Source organism: Anguilla anguilla, chromosome 8 (genome assembly GCF_013347855.1).
Source record: "Anguilla anguilla isolate fAngAng1 chromosome 8, fAngAng1.pri, whole genome shotgun sequence".
NCBI classification, from domain to species: Eukaryota; Metazoa; Chordata; class Actinopteri; order Anguilliformes; family Anguillidae; genus Anguilla; species Anguilla anguilla.
The window spans coordinates 14,717,409-14,742,477 of record NC_049208.1 but is presented as its reverse complement, the minus strand read 5'-3'; the positions used below and the strand labels follow the sequence as shown (position 1 = coordinate 14,742,477).

The window sequence follows — 25,069 nt, the reverse complement described above, 5'->3', positions numbered from 1 at the left end:
GACAGCACTGATGCAGGGTCTTATACTCCCTGTTTCAGTTTTACTGGCAGATTTTCGGGTTTGGTGTTCATCCTGAAGCCTCAGTGTTGATTATTATCGAGTAATATCTCTAGCAATTTTGAAAACTGGCAGTGCATTAGAAGTGAAGATTGCACTCTCATTGAATGTAATCATTTCAGCACACATTTTTCATATCTTTCCCTGAAAGTCTTTCCATCGTGCATTGTTCATATTTATTTCTGTCCTCTGTGTTTTACCGTTTTCTTTCCCCCTCTTCATGTGGAGTTACCATAGCACAAGTGGCTCAGGTCTTGTCCACACTGGGCTCCTACAATATCTTCACTTTAATTGTTTTATTTGCTGGTGTACATAACCATTTCACAGCTGAGCAAGTGCGTGAAGGAGATCAACATTTATCCTATGTACTCAGAATAGCCTTATGCTTCCTTCTCATTCTCATTTTAAGGTGATGAACTAATATGTGTTCAGCATCCCCTGAACGTTTTTAATAGATTTTTTTTTTTTTCAAATAACAAAACATCTGCTTTTCCTCATACTTCACTCAAGCTGTGTGCAGTTTATTCTGAGCATAATGCAACAAGCAAAGGAAACAAGCAAACAACCCAATCAGCCATTTTAAAAAGACTCACTGAAGAGATGCAGGTTCATCTAAGGCAATAAACTCTGCAGCAGCCACTGGGCAGGCAAATAAGCATCATCAATGCAGAGATGAGCAGGGCAGTGTCTTTACCACGAGTGCCTCTTTCTTCCCCTTTTAAGTACTTTGAGAGAATATGAATATGGTTATGGTGGTGATGACTACAGAAAATAAAAATGTCTCACCCAATTTGGGAATCCTCATTTTAATTGCAGGTTTAATTGCTTGATTGCTACAGTATGTTAATTCTGGATGGGCAAGCAGGAGCACAGCCTTTCTCTGAATGGCATACAGCCAGCTGAAGCTCCTTCTCACTATGCAGTGCGTCGCTTGAGCTGCGCAGCGGTTGCACTGGAGGACTGTGCAGCTGATGCAGCTGGCGTCTGCCCATGGGTCAGTTAAGAGAAGCAGATGCAAAGAAACTGAAACCCTCCCTCCCTGGGAGGGGATACGGCCAAATATATTTCCCCCCACAGCTCCATGGTCCCACGAGACTCCTGCCCAGTCAGCACTGGCATGGCCAGGATTCAGACCCAGATCAGTCTGATAACAGCTGCCTCATATGGACATGCCCTAGCTTTACTGGTCTTATTAATGTGGAGTTATTACCACCAATTCAGTAAAGTTTTACTGGCACAACAAAATTGTGTGATTATATTGCCAAAGCTTGTTGGAGGAGAAAAAGGGACACATAAACATGATAACAGGAAAAAAACTAACAGTAATAAGACATTTTTATGAAATTTGATATAAAACTCTTTCTCTCATGCATACACACTGCTGTCTCAGACACTTGTACACATTCAGAGCTCAAACACACATTCACACATGTACACACACATGCACACACATGCTGTATGCACACAATGGTAAATATCTAACACACAGACACACGTAAGGAACATACATTCTCTGCCCAGTGAGACGATAAGTATTATATCCATTTTTCCTTGAGTGCAATAATATCATTAGCTGAAAAACGGTACTGAAAGCCTGAAAGAAAAAGCTGGAGGTTGTGAATCGATAAGTCTGAATCACCAAGCTGCTAACAGCAAAGATAGGAGCTCTCTCTTTTTCTCTTCTATCTCTCACTCTCTCTTTCCATCTCCCTCTCGTTGCTAGATAGCAGAGTGTTTCTGGATTAGAGATATCCAACCCCGGCACACAGCAGCACCATCCCTGCAGGGAGTGGGCCCATCACTTTTTGGCTGGTGCACTGACGAATACGAGTCTTGTAAGCCTTCAAAAGATCCGTTCGCTCAGAGAAATCCCATTGACAGAAAGAGTCCTGTTATCTGAACTGAAGAGTACATTCTCTAGACGAACAGTTGATCAATGTTAGTCTTTGTTGTGCGTGTGTGTGCTTTATATTGATTCTATGGCGGACACTCATTTCTCTTGCCTTAAGTGGGTCAGGTATTTGAAAAGCAGTGACAGCCAGTGTCAGTAGATAACACAGTCCCTTGAACATTTCAAACAACCCTTTTTTAGTCTCTCAAACAGCGATTCTGTCACTAGATTCACACTGGCCTACTTTAACAGCAGTGACTCAGTGGCCCTTCCTTCACTACTTTGTCTGACCTGAAATTATTTTTTGCAGCCTGACCTCAGTGTGAACTCAACGTTGTCACGCTGACAAGATCCAATTAGGGGTTATTCAGTGTACCCAACACTGTGAAACACACCCTCTTTTCGCGCCACGCTCATGATACAATCAGACTACCATGGTCTGAAGGACAGCTTCATGTCAGGCTTTTAGAACTGTCTCTCAGTCATTGGCACAAACAGGGCACAGGACGGCACGGATGCTGGCTAAGACAAAACCAACAGAGAGGCCAAGACCGATTCAGCCGGATTCATTTAATCTTCCGGAGCACAGCGAACACAGAACATCACAATTCACCTCAAACTAATTTTCATGCTTTCAACACAAAGCAGCCTAACCTCCACCATGAACATCTTTGATACAGGACTGAAAAATCAACATGTCCAGCAGGTTGGTTGGTGCAGCCGGTCCCAGCACACTGGAATGAGTTCAGTCTGTTGTGCAACCATAAGTATAAATATAGTGTGCCGCACGATAGAACGATTGCTCCTGTGTGTCACATCGTAAACAAATGCCTGGACTAGCAGAATCTGTCACTTGAATTTTCCACAAATGTACAAATGCCAGAAACTGTTCAAACAATTTGATACGGAAGAGGAATATTAAGACCTGTGCGTCATCAAGATGACAGGATTACCTGAAATCTTTGAAAATATGCTCTGCCACGAACGAGTGCTGCATACTAAAATGTTCAGGCATCATTTATCTATTATAAAAATTAATATATTATTACTTAAATTTCAAGACAAAAAAAACAGTTTTGGGATTTTTTTATTTCATGATTTTTTTAACAAGGGAGAGGGACCTGTTTGTGATTATGTCCTACTCACTCCTCATGTATTTGTTAAAGAAAAGAAAGTAATGTTTTTTTGGCAAAGAGAGTACACACCCTGCTCCTTTCACCTCCTTTCAACAGTCCATCCATGGACATGATGCTTTGCAAGTGTGACCTTGCACAGGGTACTGGCGGCCTAATTCAGTACTGTAGGCTATTAGGAGCGAGACTGCGAACAGAGGTTGATTTTTCCCCCCCCCCAGAAAATCTGACAATCTCAGGCCAGGAGCTGCGTTCACTCTTGCAAAGACCCCATGCAAGGAGAACAGTCTGTGTGTGAGGTCTGAAGGCCTCCTGGTGGACTGATCTGAGTGCCCCACCCCTCTCCCTTCATCTCTTCCCTCCATCCACTCCTACACCAACTCACTCATCCTCACAGCATCTTCCTTTTGTTTCAACGGGTCTTTCCGTTAGATGTCCATCTGTATTTGTTTGCGAGTGTATACCTGTCTCTCATGACAAATCTCTGACATCCTGCAGTAGTCATTCTTATGTAACAAACAGCGCCCCCTGGCGGTGGTCATTTTACAGCAGTGCATGAATGTGTGGATTCTCTGGCATTTCCCTTATGGTAATGGCAAACATTGACATACTCAAATTAAAATGAAATCATAAATATATTAACACATCACAGCAGATGGGCAAATATACACATTACTGCATTACTGCAATATACCATAAAATAATGCAATACCATTATATTTTCAAAAAAAAGTCTAAATATTTATGTTATATTTCAACACATTCCATTTCCACACTTTACATGCAAAATTCATTCAGGGCTAAGGGAGTTCTTAGCTCAAAGTTTTTATTAGTTCCATAAACACACACTCTCTGTTCAGACTGCAAAGTGTCCATTTAGTCTTGGAGTGCTTGCTGTACTTTTCCCATCTCCAAGAACATCCGGTGTTTTGGCTAAGTTTTAGTGTGACTGTTTAGCAATTTAGTCTGACTGAATGTGGCTTCTTTGTTACTTTTGTTTTATCTTTTTCTTTTCGTTTTTAAGGAAATTGGTGTTGAGTTATTTAGATGGTCATTCGTGATTTAATGAACAGCCAATTTAGTAATTAAAAATCTTGAGCTTCCTTACCGATAATTGTCTTGATAATTTTAAAACACTGTGATAGCAGGTTGGACAGAAACATAGCAATCCAGTTTCCTTTTCCTTTTTGTATATTAGATTACACTGAAACCCAGTGTGGATGTGATCATATGTGATGCAGAAAATCATCCTTAAATGAATTAAGTTATAAAATACACATTGAGCAGATAGTGTCTTGGCGCCTTTGTTAATAATCATATTTACAGCTGGCCAAGAGATGCCTTGAGAAAAGATTGCCAGCGTTTTATCAGTTTCATGGTTTTATCAAATATCACTCTGTGTGGCTTCATGCGAGCAGTCCACACCATCAAGTAAGCAAAAGTCAATCCTGATTGGACGCGAGCTGTGGTGAGATGAATAGCTATTGCGGTCTGTATCTGTGCCTCTGAGGAGAAATGTGACCTCACTGTGCACTACCTAGTGACAGGAAGCATTACATCACTTTTTTCCCCACTTTTTCACATTGTGTTCTTTTGCCCAAATGTAAACATACTAACGTAGATTAAAACAGATATGACGTTGTTGTTTTTGTATTGCGCTGAATTAAAACTCTGCATACTGCAATTTTTTGGCCTGTACTCCCTTGAAATTATTAATTTCTTTATTTTTAATTACTTATTTATTTATTATCTAAAATATCCGGACTCCCCGGATAAATCAAATGAATGACATAAACATGTTGCCTACGACTTTATGTATGAGTGTGGCAGTGGTGGATTTTTCTAATGGCCGCAACTTATTACTTCATAAAACATATTTCCGTACGTTACTTTCCCAGTGGGAATATTTAAATGTATTAAGCAGAGAGGAAGTGAGGTAACAAGGGGCCTTTGAGCTTGGTAAAGCCACGTCCTCCATCACAGGAGGTGCTCTTAACTGGTCTGCATCTACATTGTTCAGGACCGGAACCGTGAATCATCACCACAATGTCACTGCTCCTCATATCACACACTGCTTGGTCGTAAGTTTGCGGTAACTTTCTGTGGCACTCATACAGATTTCTCTCTCTTTCCATAGCTGAGGATGACAGCCTGGCACTGAAGGGCAAAGTGACCATAGAGAACCTTTTCAGCAAAGATTTCAGATTCAACGACCCGGGCGCCAAGTGGATCAGCAGTGAGTAGAGCCTATTTTTGTTCTTTAAACAGGGCAGTGGACATCACTAAAGCTACCCTTCTACCGGAGCACCAGAGGAAGGCTGGAATGTCTGTTAAAAATTGCGCATTTCATTTCATCATTGGGTATCATGATTCCGCCCTTATGTTCTTCATGTGATAAGACCACAAAAATGGTGCAGGGCAAAGGAGCTACGTGTGCTGTATGCATGAGGGGAAGCCAGCACTGGTTATACCTCAGGCTGTAAGCTCAAATGTGACAGCCACTGAGACCCACTACATGCACTGTGGTACCCAACACAGATCCAGTTATACAGACCATCCCATCCCGTCCCAGCAACAGGGCCACTAATATACAGGTCCTTCAAAGTGTACACAGCCAGCTGTCCTGTTGCACGTGCACTCTTCCAGCTGAACTCATGGATCTGACACAGCTTCTGCAGAGATTGCAGGTTGCCTGATCGACCAGAGGATTGCCCTGTGCATTGATTGTCTTTTTTCCTGTGGCTTTAACAATCACTGTCACTCAGATATTACCTCTGTAACACTTTGCACTTACATTAAGCATAGCCAATAGCGAAGTAAGTGTCCACTTGAAAACATAATTAAAAAATTTGAACTCAGACGAGCTGCAACAAAGCCAGCATGGGCCTGTAATTTGCTGGCTCGCGCTGAGGGAGCAGGGCCGGGGTTCGTCTGAACAGACATACAACAATACTCACGCACGATGTTCCGCGATGGAAGGAAAGAGCACAAGCAATTGCTGAGTGCACTTCAGAACAAGCTCAGGACCCCCGCGTCCCTTTTCCTTTTTTATAAGCGCACAGCGAATGTCCTTCCCTCAACAGGGCCGCTCAATACACCCGTAAATCCAAAGCCACTTGCAATCGAGAGGATTTTTCTCCCCATTTACATTCGTGGCTGTGTTACGCGCAGATTGGCTGCGAGTGTAATATAGTATACTACTATGGACGAGGAACATGCGGTAGAGAAGCAATTAGCCGCAGCGCATCCAAGTCTATATCAAACATTTCCAGATGTTACTACGCTTCAGACCCAATAATGTGTCCCATACTGGCTTCCTACCAATATGAAAATGCAAAACAATTGTGTGCACATGGAGTATGTAAAGTTTTCATAAAATGTCTTACCGTGAATGTCTTCTTGTTTACATTCTGCTCAGATCCCGACTGCTAAGCAAATCAATCCCTGTTTCCGTCGCAGCATTTTCGACACAAGCAATATAGGAGGCGCTGTCCTAAAATCTCTTCTTATCGCGTAGAGTGCCTGGACCGCAGGAGTAGAAATATTTAGCGGCGGCACAATTATGCCGAGAAATACCATCTTTGGGGAAAACATTTGAAATAAAAAATAACACTCATCAATCACCCACGCAATGTGCACATAACGCCATCACAGCGCACAGCGAGTGTTTGAAACCATATATCGATGCACCCCTTTAAAAATACTACACGATTCTGGGTAGAATCCGTAGCCATTAAAGAAACCTGTAGTGAACCTCAGCCACGTTTTTGGTTTATGAAACTAGCATATAGAGGCGAATAAGATGTTATTATTGAGAAACCACTGAAAATGCATGATAATGCGACAGCACCTTATTCCTGAACTCCCTCCAGTGCCAGAATAACATCAAACGATACAAAGAATTAATTCAAGTTCAAGCAGGCTATAAGCATAATTTATTCATTACGCTTTGTATATAAAGTTACCAATATTTATGTGTATTCTCCTAAAACGTGTATAACTGCTCAGGTGTCTGAAACATTTGTATTGGTCGGCATGGATCGTGTGGGGAAACTGACGGCAAATCCAAGAGGCAATAGGCTATGTGCTATATGCTTCATGATCGACTACAGAACAAAGTGGGCAGAGGCATATCCACTAAAGTATAAACAGGTTGAGGATGTAGTATAAAGCATTATGTAATTTTTCTCTTGGATTGTGGCTCCTAAACAAATTCCCACTCACTGAGTAGGGAAATTCAGGAATAAGATGCTGTCCTAAGTCATCCTCCTCAAAAAGCCTTTATTACAACGAAGCAGCCACCTAGCCGGCTGGCTAGCTACTAATTATTTATCCCTCATTTGCCATAAAATAAGACATTTATAAACGCCGTTTTCAAAATTTCCGCCACAAAATATTGAGTCTTCCTCCAACTCACGTTCTCTTCGGTCCTTCCCATCATCCTCGGTTTCTCTAACGGCAGTTGGGGTCACGCCCACTTTAGTTTATTTTGAACGTGAAACACATAAGCGGTGTGCTAGAGTGCCAAAAAATAAGGTCTGAAACATACCATACATTAGTACTCGACCGCAAACCCGCAGCCCAGTTGTATTCAACGTGCATTCTTGTTATGTTTCTGTGGAGGAGAAATAGGCTACTAAAAAAGTATGTGCCTGTTTGAATACCGTAAGGCAGCACGTTAGGGAATATTCACATTTTATTATGAGAAGGTTAAGAGCATAACACCCCCTTAAACATATTTAAAATATATTTAGGATTCCAAACACGTTCTGTCAAAGTCTCAGAACTTTCCATACAGACTGCATACAGACGTAGGCTGCTGGTGAAATTACCCCTTATGTATGAGGTGTCTACACAGTAGAATGTACAGTGTTAATTCAACACTTAAAAGATATTATTTGGTCCCACATTCGAGAGTGGGATCAAATGGTATCTGTTAAGAGTTGAATTAACACTGTTAGAGTTGAATTAACACTGGACATTTTGTTGTATATATGTTAGCCTATATGGCTACTATGTGGGTCATTCCTGGATACATAATTTGGGACCTGGTTTACAAGCTCGAGGGACGTTACACATTTCAGTAAAATTTTGTACTAGCTATTAGCATTTCCAAAATATTACAAGAATTACTTCCAACATGCATGATTTTGTTTGTTCAGTCATGATTAATTAAAGATATCACTGGATTCATATCTATTTTTTTCCTATTCACATGTTTCATCCCATGACTACAAGAGAGACACCGTCCTCTTTCGGATTGCTAATGTCTTGTGCAGTTTACAACATGCCATAAAGCAGCCAGATAGGTGATTGGTGGATTGTGTGTCATAACCTTGATAAATGTGATTAAATAAATAAATAAATAAATAAATAAATAAATAAATAAATAAATAAATGAATAAATAAATAATGACAGACATCGTGATAAACAAACCGCTTTAGGCTGAACGGCCCACCCTGCAGGCCAAAGCTGAAATCAGCATAATCTTTCCTACAGCTGCTGTCACTGCATAACAGCCTACAGCATGCAGATCAGATCACCTCGTTTTTCTTCCTCCATTGGATTTTCATTATTGCCAGAATTATAATTAGCCTGCATCATCTACCTGTTTTAATAACAGTAATTATGAACAGCAGGTGATGCATTTTAAGGGGTTGCTGTGCATCAACTGAAACCTTTATAAGCTTGTTGATTGACTTTGCAGTAATTGAAATATACGAAAACATGCAAGAGGACGGCTTGCAAGGTCGAGTTCTGCACAAGAAATCAGGAAAACTTGGAAAAACTGTCACACGTTGTGCACTAAAGAAATTAGCTTTCCTTTCTGTCAAATCATTTAAAAGCACTTCTGCTCTAATTTTAATTGTTCTGTCTTGCAGATAATAGCTTCACAATTATGTAACTTGAATTTAAGGGCATTGTGCATTTGGAGGGACAACAAATCGTTCTAAAATATTTAAGCAAAATTAAATCAAAATGATAACACATTCAGTAGAATGGGACACAAATTAGGGATTGAAATGTGAAACCATTCCCTCCTAAAAAGGCTAACAATCATCATGAATATTCTGTGTAGTTAAGAACGATGCATAATTGATGCCTGCTGTTCCATAATCCTTGGCTTGTCTGAGCTACATCTGAGCTCTCATTTGAAATGAGTCATCATGGCTTCAAATTAGCGTCATTGTGTCATTTCTGTGGAAACACGCCTGGAAATGATGGCGTGACACACAGACAGACAGACTGTCAGTTCTCTGGGACAGAAGGACACACAGACAGATGCGTAGGAAAGACAGGAAGTAAAGCTCCCACAAGGACAGGAAGCTGCTGATTCCCCAGGCAGAAAAGATGAATCATGCATTTGTTCCTTTTGCATTCATCCTCCACTTCCTACAATCGGCAGCCTGCCACCACTTGGCAAGGGCTAAATTTATGGGGTTCATGGGGGGTTACAACGTCCCCGATAAAATATGCCAAATAACCCCCCCAATAATATAGTATATATAATAAAATAATTTCATATAATAAAAATGTGTAGTGATTGGGGTATACTGATCAGTAGTCTGGAGGGTTTTCCAATTAGGATTCACCATCAATGATTATTCCTCAGCTGTTCTTCTAAATAATTTCTTCTGGGGGGGGGGGGGGGGGGGGGGGGTTATGCCCCTGGATCCCTCCTAGTGGGTTTGTGTTCTTGTGGTTTGTGCATTTCAACCTCCCCAATGTTCAGACTAAAGGTACGCCCTTGCCGCTCGGCTCAAAATCGAAACGTGTGTGCTTTCGTCCCTACCTATCTCTCTATGGTTCATGTATTTGTGGAATTGTGTAAGGTGCCTTTGCGACTGTGTCACTGTAAAAAGTGTGATGTGTCAGAAGCTGAATTGAAAACTGCATGGGTATACTTGACAGGGAAGTGGGTGATGCTCTCGGTTTCTGCGATTAGCCAGCCTCAGGACAGAATAGAAAAATGGGTCTGCGCGAGACTCCACGGCATCTGCCGAACACACGTGAATACCCGGGGACGAACACGCAGCCTGAGCCGTTAAAAAGCCTGCCTGAAACCCCTCTGAGAGCGGCAAACACTAGGCACATTATTTCGAGTGGTGACAAGGGGCTGCGAACAGCAGCGATCTGTGGGCTGGTGGTATGACTACACGCTGTCCGTTAAAGCACGCCTGTGGCAGGGGTTATTTGAGGACACATCCCGGGAAAGTGTTTGATTGGACATTCCAATTTTAAAAAAACAAAAAAAAAACTGCCTCAACATGGTCAGTTTTCTCCAGAAAAGTTCGCACTTATTTCAGATGGCAATTGGCAGTGCATCCTAAATGCACATCCATATTGATATTATCCGGAATGAGCTCTTGCCACCTAGCTAGTGTGGACCAGTGAAGTGATACTACAGACATAGGCTGTTGGAGTAAATCACCCCAGTTAGCTGTTTCAATTAATTCTTCCTTCAGTAAACAACACCTGTTCAATTGATTTCTCATGTTGCTGTGCTTAACGTCGGCCAGGAATAGTAGCTTGCTTATTATGCACATAACTGCAAATTAAAATAGGAAATGCTTTGTTGATTCTACTGATGTGCGACGGCACATTTGCAGCCTCACATTTGCAGATTGACAAATTATATACGATTATCTGATATATTTACTGTACAAGTAAAATGTATTTCTATAAATTATATCATGTTAGTTTATAGGAAGTGAGCAGTCCTGAACTGAGATTGAGACTAAACCACCAGATTTTTGGGTATGCATTATATAATTTAGTGGAATATATGTCTTATTGACTCATTTTAAGGAGATAGTACTCCAACAGGGATTATGATGTCATGAGGTATTGTAGATTATAGGTTATGTCAGAAAACTGGTCTGGATCTGTTTGTTCATGTGCTAGTAGGCTAACTCAAGATTGCTCAGTTGTGATTGGTCTGCTTGGCATAGTTTTTCCAGTTTAATTTGGTAGAATAGCAGAAAAATCTTCATTGATCTTTCCTATGTATATAACAATGAGCAACCTGCTCACAAATGTGCTGTTTATTTCTCTAAATGTAATTCACAAAGATTGCAATAATGCAATTCATTCTTTAGAATAGGATGTATTGTATTTGCAGATAATCAACATGGAAATCTATGCTGTCTGTCTCAAACTTTGGCAGTGACTTGAATATGCATTGATCAAATTAGCTTTAAGACGCCTGTAGCATAGCCTCTAAATCTGTCATTACAATACACAGTAGCACACTTGAATAGAAGTATTAGCTTCCTTTCACAGCACATTTTTATTTATGTTCAAAAACCTTTTTAGCCCCATCATTAAACAGCCATCTTGTTTTTTTTATGATTATTTATTTTATGGCTTCTTCCTCGCGATGGTTGCGGGCATATCATTAGCAAACACCATACTTCAGAAAACTCTATTATGGAATGTAAGAGCAATAATAAAATAAGATTTATGCCCCAATGTTACCATTTTCAGCTTCATTTACAGTGTGCGGCGGATACACAGAGCTATACCGCAATGACAAATGAGATTCCCCAGCGACCTTGATGGGCATTGCTGACAGCTATAAATCAGAGTGAAAACTCCCATCCCGTCTTTAGACAGGCCCACTGTCAGCAAATGCTAGCATGTTTTCTGTCCTCTGCCTCTGTGGTGCAGGTCAAAGTCAGGGGTACTGTAAAGGGGGGGCGGGGGGGGAGCAGTGTTTGGATGATTCCAAGGGCCCTGACTCACAGGGGCCCTCAAAAAATATTAAAACATAGGATTTTCTGGGGTGGTGGGGCCCTGGTGGCACCCCTGCCTATAATTATGCAGCACCTGTGCTGCACAGGTGCTCAGCTGTTGCATATTTGTCGTGTGTTATTCACCATAACAGTTTTTGTTGAGGCAACACATTTCATGTACATCCCATATGAAATTTCCTATGTGCAAAAATACAGAAAGTAAAGTAAAATTCCATGCATCAAGAACAGGAGTGATTCGTATTTAATCTTCCCAGTGCTAATAACCTAATATGAATCACCCATTTGCAGAGCAACTTTCATAGAAAGACATAAGATATAAAGGTAAAACTATTTTGTTTACAGCACACCTGTGATTTAGGACAGGATGGCTGCAGAGAAAACTGGTAGCTGCAGGCGCTTTCATATTCTTGTCGTGTTCTTGATAATGGATGCAATAATTCCTTTGGAGTGGCATTTGAAGATGGTTGTTTACCTGTTTTATTTACTAGCCAAACTGTCACTTGTATCCAGAAATGCAAACCTTAACATTGTGATGCAGAGATAGAGGTCCGCTGACGAGTTTACCTGAAATCCCTCTCCCCTCCCACAACTGGCCGCTTGTGGCGCCACTGATGGGACATATATTGTAATATTTACGATTACAGGTAAGAAGGATATATAAATATTTAGACACCCCTGACATGTTGTTTTTACCTCTTTTGGGGGGGTCCAAGTTTTAATTAGGGGGGTCAGACCCCCCCAATCCCCCCCCGTAATTCGAACCCTGAACCAGTACAATGTACACAAATTGTTTACAATAAGTAATCATTTTCTTTTCAAAAAAATAAAATAAAAATAATAAAAAATAGGATTGTTCTGAAGACCGAAAGAAGGAAACTCCTCGTGATCGCCTCAACGTGCTGTCAAAAGGTAACAAAACTTCTCTTTTGTTTATTTTAATACGATATGAATCACCAGATTAGCTGTTAAAACAGCCCCATCCATTCATAGTGCTGTAGATCTTCTGTCTCTCTTGGGTTATTGACCCTTGCATTGCATTATGAGTGATGCAGATGTACAGTCAACAGAAGAATTTCTGGGCAGCCTTAATGAAAATGACCAAAAACGGCTGTATCGTTATCGATCTCGACCTGTTTTCATTAATTTTCCTTTATTATCAAGCGTGCCAACGATCGGACTAATCAAATGGCAAGTAGCCTAACACACAGCGTCTTCATAGCCTACCATATTAGGGGGATTAAATCATCAATTCAATTTATCTGTTAAAAAATCAGTTTTAATCACCAAGTATTCTATACTTATACAAACAAGATACACCAGTCTGATATTTAGATTAGCTTTCAAAATAACCAGCAAAAACAAAACCTACACTTCAAGATTGTTTGCAATCTACGCATTGCAGATATTTTCCATGAATACGAGTGCGGAGAAAGAAGTGCATGTATCCGCAAATGATGTTGATTAAAAACGTGCACAATTGCGTAGGCCTACTGCAAATGAAAATAAATGTAGGCTATAAGGCCTAGACTACTCACTAAAACTGCCCATTTGGGGAGAGCTGGCTATATATGATAGTATTGAGTAGCCTATTTTGTGGATTAATTGTATTGATACTCAAGGAAAATCAGGGGAAGTTTCCACCACTGCTTAATGATTAAATCTCCACAATGCGAAGAAGCTGTGTGTCACTTTTCAATTGATTAGTCACTTTGTTCGCATGCTTGTTAATCACTGAAAATTAATTAAAACAGTTTGAGATCAATGATTAGTTTAAAGGAAAGTTTTGCGCCCCGCTAATTTTCAGCTCACTAGTCGCCGCTTTTGTGATACAAATAAAGACTCACCCCCTGATTTACTAAGGCAGGCACAAACCCGGTAGATTTAAAAATATTTTTTATGTTTGTGCCTAAATTAAAACATGCTTTCACTGGAAGGTAAATAGTGTGATTAAATAAGCTGTTTTTCCTTTAGTAAATCACAAATTCCTTTGAATCACGATGTTGGGCTCAGTGGTCGATGTCAGCTAGGCATCGTCCATCGGCCCAACCCTAATTGGTATAAGTATTGCGGTGATTGTTCTGGTAGTCTATATCCAAATAAGGGCTTTATGTTTGCACCTGTTGGAAGCATGTGATCTGATTATTAATCTGCTGAAGTCTATAAGAACTGCTGATCTTGTACTATGTCTTTTTGTATAACTCTAGTGATGATGCAGTAGCATCAAAACTTGTCAGTTTTATTTTGCACCATTAAAGGGCTTATTTTACATCCGTGTGCTGCAGACTTTTTCTGTCTGCAGTTCTTGAGTTGACTTTATAATTCTTTCCTGGTAGCTGAAGAGTCATCATGGCCTCCTTCACATTGTCAACATTCCTGTGTTACTGCTCTCTCTTGCATGGCTTGGGGTGAGTATTTTCTTATTTTTGTGTTCATTTGTTTTTACCTCATACGGTTGACAATACAAGTCTTAATTTATGATAATACAGAGGGCCTTTTTGACAGAATACCAAACAACAATGGCCTAATACTCTAGTACTCCCATTTTTGTTTACATGAAACCAATAATTGGACAGGAAGTTGCTTTTATAGGTACAAATCAATTCCTAATTGACAGACAACTGTAAAACGTGGCCATCATATATATACGCTCCTTTGTATCTTAAACAGCCCATACAGAATTTTGTCAGGGTCCCTGCCCTGGAGGGTGGGAGTACTACAATCAGCGCTGCTTCCGGTACTTCGGCAAGAAGTCAAACTGGATTGATGCTGAGGTAATAACTTCAAGGGATTGTTTACTTTCTGGAGTTAAAAATATATATATTTTCAGTTTTAGTGGGTGTGTTCCTTTGGCCCAGACAAAGAAGCATGCAAACTTGTGTGCAATAGATGATATCGTGGATACTTTCAGAAGTTTCTGAAGACCTGCCAGCTTCACAATTGGTGATATAGAATATTTCTGATTTGTGGTTTGAAGCAAGAACATGCACTTCAAGTATGATGCAGTTTCTTTGAGCTTAAGTTGTAATGGCTATATGAAATAGTTGTAACAAAAAATAAGATCAAATATAGTTTTTTAAAAATCTGATAATATACACATGTACGCTGGCACCTGTACAGGTAGGCACTAACATGTGCTGAAACATATGCCCCCTGCCCTGAGACAGTAAAAGTGCCCTTTAGGTTGCAGTGATGTTTTTTAAACCACAGGGGTCTTCTTTAATTTTGAGTAGACCCAGCTCGAGGCATAGGGCCCAATCTGTCTGGGGGAGTGCCAACCAAAGGAAAAAAATAATAAAATTGTGTGTTGTGTCCGTGGTAGTCGAGTAATCTGAGTGATGACTGTTGCAGGTGACAAAACTACCCAACATAAACTGGTGTCCCTAGACATAGCCTTTATTTTCTTGTGTGTGTGTGTGGCTCTGATGCATTAATTTACTGAGATTTTAGTGCATATGCTTTTTTGAGACAAATGTATATTGTGTTAATGCATTTGCCTCTCCCTTGTTCAGGAGGGAAAATGGTTGTGGTCTGATGGTACTCGTGTGCAATTTACAAAGTGGAATTCTGGAGAACCGAATGTTTGACATGCACTGATTTCTCATGTTTTTCATCCACAGCCGATAAAGATTGGAACGACAAGTCCTGTGGCTTCACTTATCCTTACATGTGTGCCAAGCGATCTGATTATTGAATTGGGCCCGTACCAAGGTCAATCGGCCCACTGAAAATGTTGCTTTGTTACCCTCTCAATAAAGTACTCCAAGCATTCAACACTTGCTGTCTGTGTGTCTGATTTATATTAGAAGATGGAAAGTTCCGTGTTCACGCGGTGGCAATTCAAAGTCAAAGTGTCAAAGTGTTTTTATTTGTCAAGTGCACAGTATAACACAACAATTCTGTTGGCCAGTTGCCGGAAGTCCATCCATTCTCAGCTGAGCAACGGCAACTGAGCAACAAAAGTTGCCACCGGCACCCATCCAAGTTCTACACTTGTTATTTTACCAAACGATATGATTCCATTTCATAAATTGTTCCGCTTTCACTCATTGGAATGGAGCACCAGTTAAAAACTTTAAAGGATAGGCTGTAGGCTATATGGTAAATATGTGGCTTGTTCTACCAAAATCAGTCCAGTTAAACAGAATTTCCACCACAACATTTAGCTCATTTCACAGATCAAGGCATACCTAATTTACTCTCTCTGTGTAGCTGGCTAAAGCAATATCTGAACAGAGATATTGGCAGTGAAATGTTCATAGACTATTCATCGAGTGTTTTCCCTCTTACTAACTCTAGCTAGTTCTCTCTGCAGTACCTCACTGTGCTGCTTTGCTGAAGCTCCGCCTCCAAGCGTGGCTTGAATCTCAATTTTAATTGATTCAGTTAAGTTCAATTTTGTTTATGTAGCGCTTTTTCCGGAGAACTGTAACAAAGATGCTTCATAAAGAAACAGAGGGGAAATTGGACCAACACCAGGGCTGAAGCCACATAAATCAAGGAAACTCCCCAATAGGACATGATCTTGGGAGGAACATGGCTACAAAGGGGAAACTCATCCTGTGGTTGTCGGCCTGGTTTAAAGTAGAGCTGTAAAATGGATGCATTATGGCCCGAAAGTCCGCCTGAGTTATAATAACTGGGTACAGCATCACTTACGAAGGGGGAATGAGTTGGACCTGAGAGGCAGAAAAGGCCAGACATGTGTATTTCAGAGAACGAAATACGACTATGCTATGAAATCTTGAAATTCTGAAGATTTCCTTTAATATGTTGTAAAAGGCCAATATAACAACTAGATGAAGAGTTGACAGCCTTGCAAGAGCATACTTTTTAATTTTCTCTTTTAAACGTTTAGTGTTATTGGCACTCCAAGGCTTCAGAATAGCTGGTTATATTGCTTGATCTATTAAAAGGCTTAAATATGGAGAGGTTGCTTTAAACTCGGCATTCAGTATGAATGGCAAAGTGGTTATCTGGTCACATCTTGGCCATTAGCATTTGCCCAAGTACATAGCGGGCCTTTACACCCAATTAAAATGTGCCATTAAAAGAATTGCAAGCAGTCAGCAGGATTGAGAGATATTTACAGGTGAGGTGGAAAGAGGCTGAGTAGCTGTGGTGTTTTATTATTCTTGCTTTACAAAGGTCAAAGCTAACATAGCTTTTCTGTTGCTGCTAACGTTTTGAGACTGTGAAATACTGTTTGACTGTTCATACTACGGCTTAGTTCCGATCGGTTGAATTCTGTTTTGTGCGCTGTATGTCTCCACACACACACACACACACACACACACACACACAAACAATGATATTAAAATTTTCTGAATTTTACTTAAAAAATTTCAACACCTCATATACCGTAAGCATCACATGGTTATTGTACTACTGTGGCCTGCTGATCTGTATCATATTTAGATTTTGGGATTAATCTTTTTCTCTCTTTTCTGCGCAGGTGATGAGCTTCTCCTCCAAACACGCGAAGGGGATGTGGTCCGCTTCAACGTCAAAACACAAGAGAAGGCCATTTTGGTTGAAAGAAAAAAGTTTGTGAGTACAGGGATACGAAAATGAGATTTAGAGAAGTATTATCTTTTGCCATCAAACTGTTGTATAGAAGGCTACTGACTGCAGATTCTAAGGTGCGGAGAAAGCACCATTGTTTTCATTCCCCAGCCGTTGTAACCGAAAGCCCAGGGAATGTGTGGGTCGGAGTTCTCAGATGATTCAGCATCTTTCACATCATCTGATATCATCTTTCTCTGTAATCCTGTGTGCGCTTTGTAAACAGTGGTGTTAAATCTGGACCCGGGGCAATGTGGTAGCGTGGCCGGCGGTGCGAGACCAGATTAATGTTTCCGTGTGTGTGCGTGCGCTCTGTTTGGGGGAGATCTGTCAGGCAATTTAAGAATCGCATTGAAGAAAACGCTATGCGTGTGTGGCTAACGGTCTCCTCTGCTCGTCCCTTGTAGGAAATGTACCAAGCCAGCAAGTACGAAGTGTCCCCTGACATGAGGCATGTGCTTCTGGCCTACAATGTTGCCCCGGTGAGTCATTCACATGTTCGCTCCCCATCTCATGTCATGGCATGGATAACAAGAAAGACGCACCTTGAGTAGGACAATGGAGGCAGAACCTGCATCCGTCCTTCTCGGGCTTTGACAGCGGCTGAGAGTCACAGGGTGGAGCTTATGAAAGGGGATCGCTGCTGTACACAAAACTCTGTCACTCGAACACAACACATGGAAACTGTTTTAAAAATGTTTTAAAACTTTATTTGGGCTTTGTATGTTAGATTTCACACTTGTCCCGTACACACTGTATATTCATGATGTGTCTGCCGCGTGACCCGCTGTGATTTGTTGCGTGCCTTAGCCGGCGATCTGCTGACCTCTTCCTGCATCTCAGCAGTTTGACCTGCGAGGTCACCGGTTGCCAGATGTGATGCCAGTTTGTGGTTAATCTATCTGTCGGCAGATCTTTCAGTGCATGCGGTAAACATGCTCCTTCTTAGCATGCCGTGATCCAGCAATCAATCTTCCATAAATATTTTGGAATACCGGTGCTTCTTTAATAGGCAGTGCTTTATCTGGACTCCCCCATGATGAATAATAACCAGTTAGGTCAGAGTGGAATCGTCTGCATTATATTCTTACTGCTTTTATGCAGGTGGTGAAGGCACTGTGTCCCTGTACCAGCTTGCACAAGTAGGCAGGCCAAAATGGGCCAAATCTTCTCTTCGTTATGAGGTCATATGTCCTAAATGACTGTCAGATTCGCAACCACAGCCGACCTCAACCAAAATACGGACCAGATGTAAAACAGCACCGGGACAAAGGAGTCCCATCATCTAGAGGAGCATACATTTTCATTCACAGTGGCAGATTCCTTGAAAAAGGAAACTGGACAGCCTCTAAAGACTTGAAGCAGCATTACTTATTGGAGTGACTACTAAGGGATACGATTAGCATGCTGAGCTGAAGACCAAGGTCTTTAGCCAAAGGGATTAACTGCACATCAGTTGCATCTCTCGGGAGTGATGTCACATGCGGCAGCAGATGTTTCCCGTGCCCAATGGCGAGAAGATGTAAAAATGATGGCCCGAATGACAGAGCAACACGCGAGCGACACAAGCGGCCGGATGCAGGGCGTGCTGCGATCACACGTTTATTTCCGCCCTGGACTTGAAGACGTGTCTGATGGTGGCAGCGCCCCCTCGTCCTACATGGTTTTTCGGGGGTGGGGGGCGCGGTGGGTGGGTCTTCTTTGAGTTCACACAGTGTGCCAGGATCCTCCTGACCCAGGGCTTGATCACAAGCAGAGACTCAGTGCGTGTTGAGTAATTCTATTAACAGACATTTCCACCCGCCCATTGGAGATGTTCCCTCTCATCATGCACCTTCCTGTGACCATTTTGTGAAGACCGTCTTGGTGAAGCCATTTCTTTGTTCACCAATGGTTTATCATAACTGGAAAATTTAATTTCAAGTTAGAGTCAAGTTAATATAACTTGTTTTTTTCTCTGTAGTATCCATATCGTTTCTTGGCCAAGACTTTTTGGTGCTTCTAAAATTTAAGAAAATCAAATTTGTTTTAATGAGCATTGAAAGGGTTTAGTCAATCTGACACCAACTGTCAGAGGTGTTTGGCTGGTAAGTCCTACTCTAACTGCAAATTTAGCACTAGCGTACAGACTGGGCTCTGATGTGCCTGCAGTTTTCAGAGTGCAAAATAATGAAACCCCATCATAACCTCGTAATTCTGCATATTTACCCAGGTGTACCAGCACTCCTACAATGCCCATTACATCATCTGCAGTCTGGATACTCCGTAAGTGAGCAAACTCTGCTTAAACACTTAAAAGCATGCTACATGTTACTGTATCACAGTTAATGCATGAGACCAGGCACAGTTACCTGGGTGAAAACAACTCCATTCTGTATTCTTGTACTTAAAATGCATTCTAGCTTATATATTTGGACAGCAACATTTTTTGTGGTTGTTTTGGCTCTGTATTCCTGCACATTGGATTTAAACAAAACTAAAAACATGAGAGTGCAGACTGTCAGCATTAATTTAAGGGTATTTACATCCATATCCAGTGATCTGCTTAGAAATGACTGACTTTTTATACGTAGTCCCCGCATCTTAGCGGGGCAAGCGTAATTGGACAGTTGACTGTTCAGTGGTCTCTTGGCCAGTTGTGTGTCTCTGTACCATTAATTCATGCAGAAAGCTCTTAGGTGTGAAATTTTTATTTGCAGTTGCTGTTGTCTCTGAACAGAATCAAAGCAACAACAAATTGTGTCACTGCCCAAAAACCTACACACTGCACTTTAGATAAGCAATCTGTCTATGCTGCCACCTAGTGGATACAAAATATTGCAATTCAAATGATGAAAATGTGTCCGAGGTGCTGTGTGAATTACAGCAGGATGTTACCCAAATCTTCCCGCTGCTGATCTTCTGGAGCAGCGTTAGAGTAAGGTGCACTGAGCACACTAACATTATAATCATCTTTATAACACTGATCCTGGATCACGAAACTTTGTGCGAAACATTGCGTGAACCATGTTTTTCTTTCCAGTGCTGAAGAAGAGGAAAATGTGCTTACATACATTAAATGCCCCATTAGCTTGCCCTTAGTGGTTCACAGCAGGCAAAGTGCTAATGGTGTAGCTAGCTACCCATACATTAAGCAGATGAGGATGATATTATTTGTCCCAGTGCAGCTCGGGTGCTAGCTATGCACAGAAAATGCACCGTATAGATAACACTTTGATCAGATGTGAAGTCTAACTGCCTGCTTAATCCCTCTCTTGAATCCTCGTGTCCACGGTGCATTTTGCGGGGCTAAAGTAAAGCGTGGTGCTGTTTCTCTGCAGGGAGACCTGGATCCTGAGCCCTCCGGAGGTGCGCAACGTCCCGCTGCAGTACGCCGGCTGGGGGCCCCACGGGCAGCAGCTGGTGAGCTCCTCCTCTCGCTGATGTCACTGTCCTCAGGTTGCCATAGAGACAGAGTCAGAGACCCTTGGGACATTGAAGCCCAGGCTTGACGCAGTGATGGATGCTCTCTAGTCTGCTGCTCAATGGCAAGCTAAGAAGTCCAGGCTCCCGCCGCAAACGTATCCTTATGTTCTGGTGCAATTACCCTAGCAGGTGTGCACATACGTGTCTATCCAGTGCCTATTCTCATGAGATATTCATGAGGAGGATGGTTGCTGAAACACATTATGTAGTGCGACCAGTAAGGGCCCAAACCATTTTGCCTCGTTTTTTATTAATTTGAAGTGAAGTAGCTTTTTTGTCACCATCTAAACCCTTAATCTGGATCAGACCAACAAATTATTGTCACTCCTGTGTAGTTGTTGATATTCGTAAGCCGATCCTTTAATAAAAAGCATCCCAGCAATCCCAGACTGCACCGTGCTGCTTCTTGGCTGCAGCTTCCTGAAGGGAACAGACTGAAACTCATGCACAGGTGTAAGTGGCCTGCTGCTTCCTGGTTTAGGACTGTGTGCAGAGTTTAGGACTGTGAGCTCATTTCCTCCCGCTGACTCAGAATCCCATGCACATTAAATACAGCCATGAGCTATTAGGCCTATAGGAATATGTCACAATGACTGTGACTGTGTTCTTGATGAAACTGAGGCTTTGCCGTAGGTGGTGGCTGCTAACAGTTCCTCTGAGGCTGCAGAAGTGTTGTATCTTTACTCACTTTGTACTGTAATAATAATAATGTATAATATGATTTAATTGCTTCCAATGCATAATACATATACAGAAATATTTTATTAGATTTCTGTTTAACCAGCTGTGAATAATTACAGGTCTTTGGAAATGGAAACACACACATGCACGCATGCACGCACACGCACACACACACGCACACAAGCAGCTGGTGTGTTAGAGGCAGGCTGTGTGGGGCCACGGCAGCCAGAAGGACCTAGTTCTGGTCCAGGCGTCAGTTGGCAGGAGTGGTTCCGGAACCTGCAGAGTGGCTGTGAGCCTGAGGGAGAGTGGAGCCAAGGACAGCTATCTGTGCACTTTCAGGCTCCACAGCCATTCCCCATCATCTCTCCACAGTACTGCTACGTGACCCCAAGCAGCACATAATCTCATAATGACACGGGGGACTCGTGAAGGTCTAAACGGTGGTCTTCACAAAGCTCCTGCTGACTGCTGGTTCAGTGCAAATCCTGAGTTTAAAATCTTAAAAATGATAGAATTGTCATTCAGCCCATTCTGTGCATCATGAGGTTGGCCTATGAGGATTTCCAGATAGATAGATAGATAGATAATTATGAATGATTATCATAGTACTCCCCATATTAACAGAAAATAAACCTAGCAATGATTAAATATTTTGCTGCCATACTATACAGCGGTTTTTAATTCACTTTATTAATCAGTTCCCTCACACACCACAGTAATACTTCACAACTCATTATTGTAGTTCAGTTTCAACAAACCATTTATAAAACTGTATGTTTGTGCTCATTAGTATACAGAGCAATTATTCCAAAGGAACTCACAGGCTTCATTGTTATTCATGAATGAACTCAGATAAAAGTGCATCCCCCCCACCCCCACCCCCCCGTTTCTCTACATTTTGTGCATCTTATTGAAAATCAGTTTATGTTCTCCCCGGATAATTATGCCTTTTATCTTTTTGCATAAATAACAAATGAAACAAAAGAGCATTTCATTTTTAACAGGTGTTAAATACCTAATGTGGATTTTACAACTCTGAGCTGTCTGTGATTATATTGTTACTTTTTTCCAATTATTTTGGAGTGTTTACTTGTTTAATGTTCACAGTCTGATAGCTCGATCTTTCAAAATAATAAATCTTAGCACTTATACCCAAATAAAACGTTTAATAGAAGACAGCTTTTATTTAATTGTTTAAATGTTTTACCATTACAGTTCACCATGTCTTCAAATTCAGCTTAGAGTCCTCATTCTGTCATCTAATTACGGGTTTTGTATATATCTAATTATGTATATTTGACATTAACAGTGATTTGACTCAAGTTTTTCTTTTTGTGATTAGGAATTTGCATAATCAAAGAATGTATTTTGTGGACACTTGGTGTGTTTGTGTGAGCATACCTGCACGCACATGCTCATCTTTGGTAGTTACTTTACATTCATTTTCAACAAGCACATATGTGCATAGACACACAGACACACAGACACACACTCTCTCTCGCCCACACACGCACACTCACACAGACACACACAGAAAGAAAAGTACTCGGATAGAGAATGAGACAGAGTCAAAGAGAACTGACGGCAGAAGAGAGGGAGGAGGACAGAGAGAGAGAGAGAGAGAGAGAGAGACAGGCTAGCTGGCCGAGGGGTGAAGAGCGGGGTTTTCACGCTCGCCCTTGGCCTCCGACGCCCGTTCCCAGGCGCACGGCCTGCCCGAGCCGCTTTGATCGCCCGCTCCTTTCATCTCCCGCCTCGCTCTCTCAGCCTTCCCTTGATCCCCCAGGAGCAGACCGCCAGCCGGCGGTGCGATGGCACGGCGAGGCGGTGTTGAGGAAATATTTCTTCCTCAGCTCCGCGGCGCGATCAGATCCGTCTGTGCTTTCCGCGCGCGCCACCGCTCGTGCTGCTTCGTCCCCGGCGCTCGCAAACGCCGATAACCAGCCTGCTTCTCGTCCTCTCGGATGGGCTGTATTTGGCAGAGCAATGACACTTGTGTGCTATACCGGCACATAGCCGAAGAAGGCTGTGCGTAGTGAGACATGAGTGTGACCTGAATTCTTACAATACAGTTTTTTTTGTGCCATTTTGGCTAAAAATAAATAAATAAACGGAAAACAGTCAGGAAACTTTAGTCAGCAGAACTATTCAGTGGATTTACATATTTTTTTTCAGATGCTGTGAAATGAACCAGCCGTCTTCTTGTTTACCTCTGGGCCTTGGAAGCTTGTAGATGACGCCCCACATGTGCTGTGTGTGAAATGGATTCTCTCCCTTTCCACTATGCATTCCCTCTCACTAAAATCCTTTACTGAGTGGAGCTATTACACTTGCCCTGAGTGGAGTTTTACACTTGCCCTAAAAAGCCAGGAAGGAACATGTCTTCGCTATTCATGTTCCGATACTCCATGTTTGGTTGCTCTCCTTTGTTGGCCTTGGAGTTTGAGCATGCTGGTATCTTTTTACCGTGGGTTGGGAGACAGACAGCGAGAGGCAGCCCCCTTTGGGGACCCACATATCACCGGGACAGGGTAAAGGGGGCGGTGCACAAGTCTACACTGCCAAACAGCGTCTGGGCACAGCACGCTGCTATTAATGCATCTTTTAAAATGAAATATGCAATATTTCTTCCATTGGTGTGCTTAAATGGTATATTAGCTGTTGCTAGCTTGTCTCATGCTTGCAGATGCAAGGCTATACACACTTAGATTAAACTTTTGAAGAGAGTTTAATATATGGAGCTTACTGGACTGTATTTCTCTGTGAAAATATATAGCTATGTGTAGCTGAAATAGTCGGTTCAAATCAAATTAACTGTCCTGGAAGTGACTTCCTAAAAATCCTCTGCAGAGAAGAGCTGGATTATTGCAGGCAGATACACTGAAGCTTACATCGGGCCGTTGAGCTCCAGTTTCTTAGCCCACCACCAGCATGGTCCGTGGTGTCACGCTTTACAAACTGCGGTGCCTGTTCCTGTTTTTATGCCCTCTCAGATCTTCATATTCGAGAATAACATCTACTACCGAGCCACTGTGGAAAGCCGATCGATACGCCTGGTTTCGTCGGGAAAGGAACGGGTCATCTTTAACGGCCTGAGTGACTGGCTTTATGAAGGTAAGCCTCATGATTAGCGATGTACAGCAGCCATTTTGACCTTTTTCACATATTCATCTCCAGGTTTCCCTGCTCTGGTACGTAGGGAGTACTCTTCAGTAAGAATTTGGGAATGTTCAGCAGTGTTAGGAATACCCACAAATGCTTCCAAATGTTATGTTTTCCAAATAACACTGGAATACCCATATTGATAACACATACTCATAGTGGTTGAGCAGTTTGTAGGGTCCTACAACCAGTTACAAAAAATGTTTTATCAGTTATGAGCTACGAATAAAATATGTTTGTATCCTCTCCTGGCTATATTTATCTGAAGCATTCATATCTTTTCCTGTAAAATTAACTGAGAAACACAAAATAAAGTTTCAGAAAAGCAATGCCTGGAGCACTCATGTTTGTTTTCTGA

General features: G+C 41.7%; 1 protein-coding gene and 1 long non-coding RNA gene across 6 annotated transcripts in view; both read left to right on the top strand.

Annotated features, from left to right (window-relative positions):
• Positions 1-25,069, top strand: part of LOC118234423 (dipeptidyl aminopeptidase-like protein 6) — a 162,277-nt gene that overhangs the window by 115,462 nt on the left and 21,746 nt on the right. For all 5 annotated transcript variants that reach the window (XM_035430940.1, XM_035430944.1, XM_035430943.1 and 2 more), the window contains 6 exons: positions 5,219-5,317; positions 17,291-17,385; positions 17,808-17,882; positions 19,613-19,665; positions 20,721-20,802; positions 24,543-24,663. In XM_035430940.1, coding sequence (XP_035286831.1) covers positions 5,219-5,317; positions 17,291-17,385; positions 17,808-17,882; positions 19,613-19,665; positions 20,721-20,802; positions 24,543-24,663 — 525 coding nt within the window. The remainder of the gene's footprint in view (positions 1-5,218; positions 5,318-17,290; positions 17,386-17,807; positions 17,883-19,612; positions 19,666-20,720; positions 20,803-24,542; positions 24,664-25,069) is intronic.
• LOC118234424 lies at positions 12,174-14,238 on the top strand. The gene is made up of 3 exons (XR_004766665.1): positions 12,174-12,482; positions 12,687-12,747; positions 14,172-14,238. It is a non-coding gene; the product is annotated as an uncharacterized LOC118234424 (long non-coding RNA).